This window comes from Carcharodon carcharias, chromosome 5, assembly GCF_017639515.1.
Source record: "Carcharodon carcharias isolate sCarCar2 chromosome 5, sCarCar2.pri, whole genome shotgun sequence".
Classification (NCBI taxonomy): domain Eukaryota; kingdom Metazoa; phylum Chordata; class Chondrichthyes; order Lamniformes; family Lamnidae; genus Carcharodon; species Carcharodon carcharias.
The window spans coordinates 113,836,018-113,838,487 of record NC_054471.1 but is presented as its reverse complement, the minus strand read 5'-3'; the positions used below and the strand labels follow the sequence as shown (position 1 = coordinate 113,838,487).

The following is a 2,470-nucleotide window of genomic DNA, read 5'->3' as shown; positions in this document are numbered from 1 at the left end:
ACTAATGCTTGCTGATCCCACTTATTTGTCGAAACATTTCTCTGTCTGTTTCACTTCATTTCCATCAAATAGTTATGGAAATTGGCTCTAGATCTGGGTCAACTGTAAGGAATAGATCCTAGGTATAAGGGTGCTCAAGGAAGTAAGATGTGTCGTCTCATTTGGGCTCGTGATTCATATGTCCTTATGCTGAATAACCCAGCACTTAAGTTTAATTGTGGCAATGTCTTGCCCAAATAATAAACAATTTAAACTGTTCTTGGTCACTATCCATTGTTTTACATAATGCAATAAGTTACTTATCAAATTCTACTAAAATTATATTTATATTTTTAATATGATTTTCCAAACACTTTTCCCTTTTAATTTAGAATATTTTCATATCACACAGGGATTTTGAAAATGCTTCACTTTAATTATTTCTTTTAAAATGAAACCTAAGCTCAGTAATTTATTTTTGAACAGCAATCTATTCTGTTAACAAATCCATAAGATGAGCAAATCAAATGTATTTAAAATCATAAAACCACATCAGAATAATTTATTTTTAAACACGAATGGATTGATCAAATACTCATGAAGTGATTTTTAAGTACTTTGAAGAGTGAAAAATTATAGTACAGAAAGAAAATTGGTTTAGATATGCAAATCAAACTAGGTTATTTGGCTTTATGGCCTTCAATAAATGGAGTTTGAATTGGGGTGGGCAGAATATAAGCATAGATAGTTCCTCATTCCATAACTGGTTCAAACTTGAACTTTGATTGCAGCTAAAAATAGAATTGGTATATAAAACCAGCCTGCTGCTGAGACTTTTACTAAGCTGTTAGTTCACTTGCACAGCTGCACACATTCTGACATAATATAAAACATTAAGGTTGAAATCTTAAGCGATTCAGAGCTTCAATATCTCCACATGTCAACTGGAGCGCATGGGTACATAGCTTACAACAGCAAAAGCGAACCCACTACAGTTGAGCTTTCTCCCTCAGAATTACATGTAGTGTTAAAGTAGCACACCTTGGTTGGATTGTCTGTTTGCAGTTTACAAGTATATTCTCCGTATTAAAAGGTCAACAATTACTTTGAACAGTGCACACTCAATGCTGCAGTTACAGGAAACTCTGGTGGAGTTTGAAAGATGAGGAACACTCGTGAATTAACTTTTTCAAAGCATTGCCCCTCCAAATCACTCTTCATCCTGACTTGGAAATATATCACCTTCCTTCACTATCACTGAGTCAAAACTTTGGAATTCCCTCCCTAACAGCATTGTGGGTGTACCTGCACCACATGGACTACAGCAGTTCAAGAAGGCAGCTCACCACCCCCTTCTCAAGGGCAACTAGGGATGGGCAATAAATGCTTGCCTAGCCAGCGAAGCCCACATCCCATGAATGAATAATAAAAAAATGTCGGGAATGACAGTGCAGTGGCTATGTTACAGGACTAGCACTCCAGAGGCCTGGACATAGGGCGGTCACTCACTAGTGGGCTTGAAGGCGGGGTGGCCCACAAAATGGAACACATAGCTTGCTCTCTGCCTACATGCCCACCCTTGATGTGTCTCCCATTTTACAAGGGGTGGTAGATGTGGCGAGTAGCTTGTCTGTCCTTGGGCTTATTGTGGCCACTTAATTGGCCAGTTAATGGGCAGGAAAACCCGCCTTCTGAAAAATCGTGCCCTTGAGTTCAAATCCCACTACAGAAGCTGGGAAATTTAATTTAAATAAATCTGGAATAAAAAGCTAATCTTGGAAATGGCAATCATGGAAACACCTGGTTTGTTGTAAACATCCAACTGGTTCACTAATATCCTTAACGGACGCGAGGTGGAGATGGTGCCTTTAGCCAAGAGTCTGCTTTCCCAGTCCGGTCGGAGCATTCGTCAAATTGTAACAAGACAAGCTCATCACAAAACTGGTCCTGACTTTCATGACAAGTATGGAAATGCCGTCCTTGTGGGAGGATTAGCATTCTGTGTTGCAGTCTGGGGTTATGTTGCGACGCAGACTGGGCTCACATGGAACGTGCCTCCCATTGGCAAGATCACCCCTCAAAATTGGAGGGAAGACTAGAGGAATGGACCAAGTGTTTGCAAGAAATTGAGTACAGATGGGCTGGATTGCAAATTTGCATCTAGCTCATGGCTTCTACTGTACTGATTACCTCTATATATTGGGTCTCATAGTAAATCAATAAATTATAGAAACTTAAAAAAAGTATCCTTGAGGGAAGTGAATCTGTTGTTCTTGGTCTGGCCTACTTATGACTCTAGAGCCAAAGCAATGTGGTTACCTCTTTCTTGCCCTCTGAAATGGCCTTGCTACAAAAAAGTTGAATAAGAATAAAACTGGATGGACTACCTGGTATTGACCTGGACACCAGAAGCGACAAAAGTACACCCTGCTTAATTGGCCTTGGAAAGTGCTCTTCGCTAACATCAGGGGACTTGTGCCAAAATAGGGTG

The 2,470-nt window shown here is 39.8% G+C and overlaps 1 protein-coding gene across 1 annotated transcript; it reads left to right on the top strand.

The window, feature by feature from the left end:
• Positions 1 to 1,826: 1,826 nt before the first annotated feature.
• On the top strand, positions 1,827 to 2,179 carry LOC121277994 (cytochrome c oxidase subunit 7B, mitochondrial-like). The gene has a single exon (XM_041187963.1). It carries the CDS (start codon positions 1,839 to 1,841, stop codon positions 2,076 to 2,078), a length of 240 nt encoding a protein of 79 aa, XP_041043897.1. The 5' UTR covers positions 1,827 to 1,838; the 3' UTR covers positions 2,079 to 2,179.
• The last annotated feature ends 291 nt before the right edge of the window (positions 2,180 to 2,470 follow it).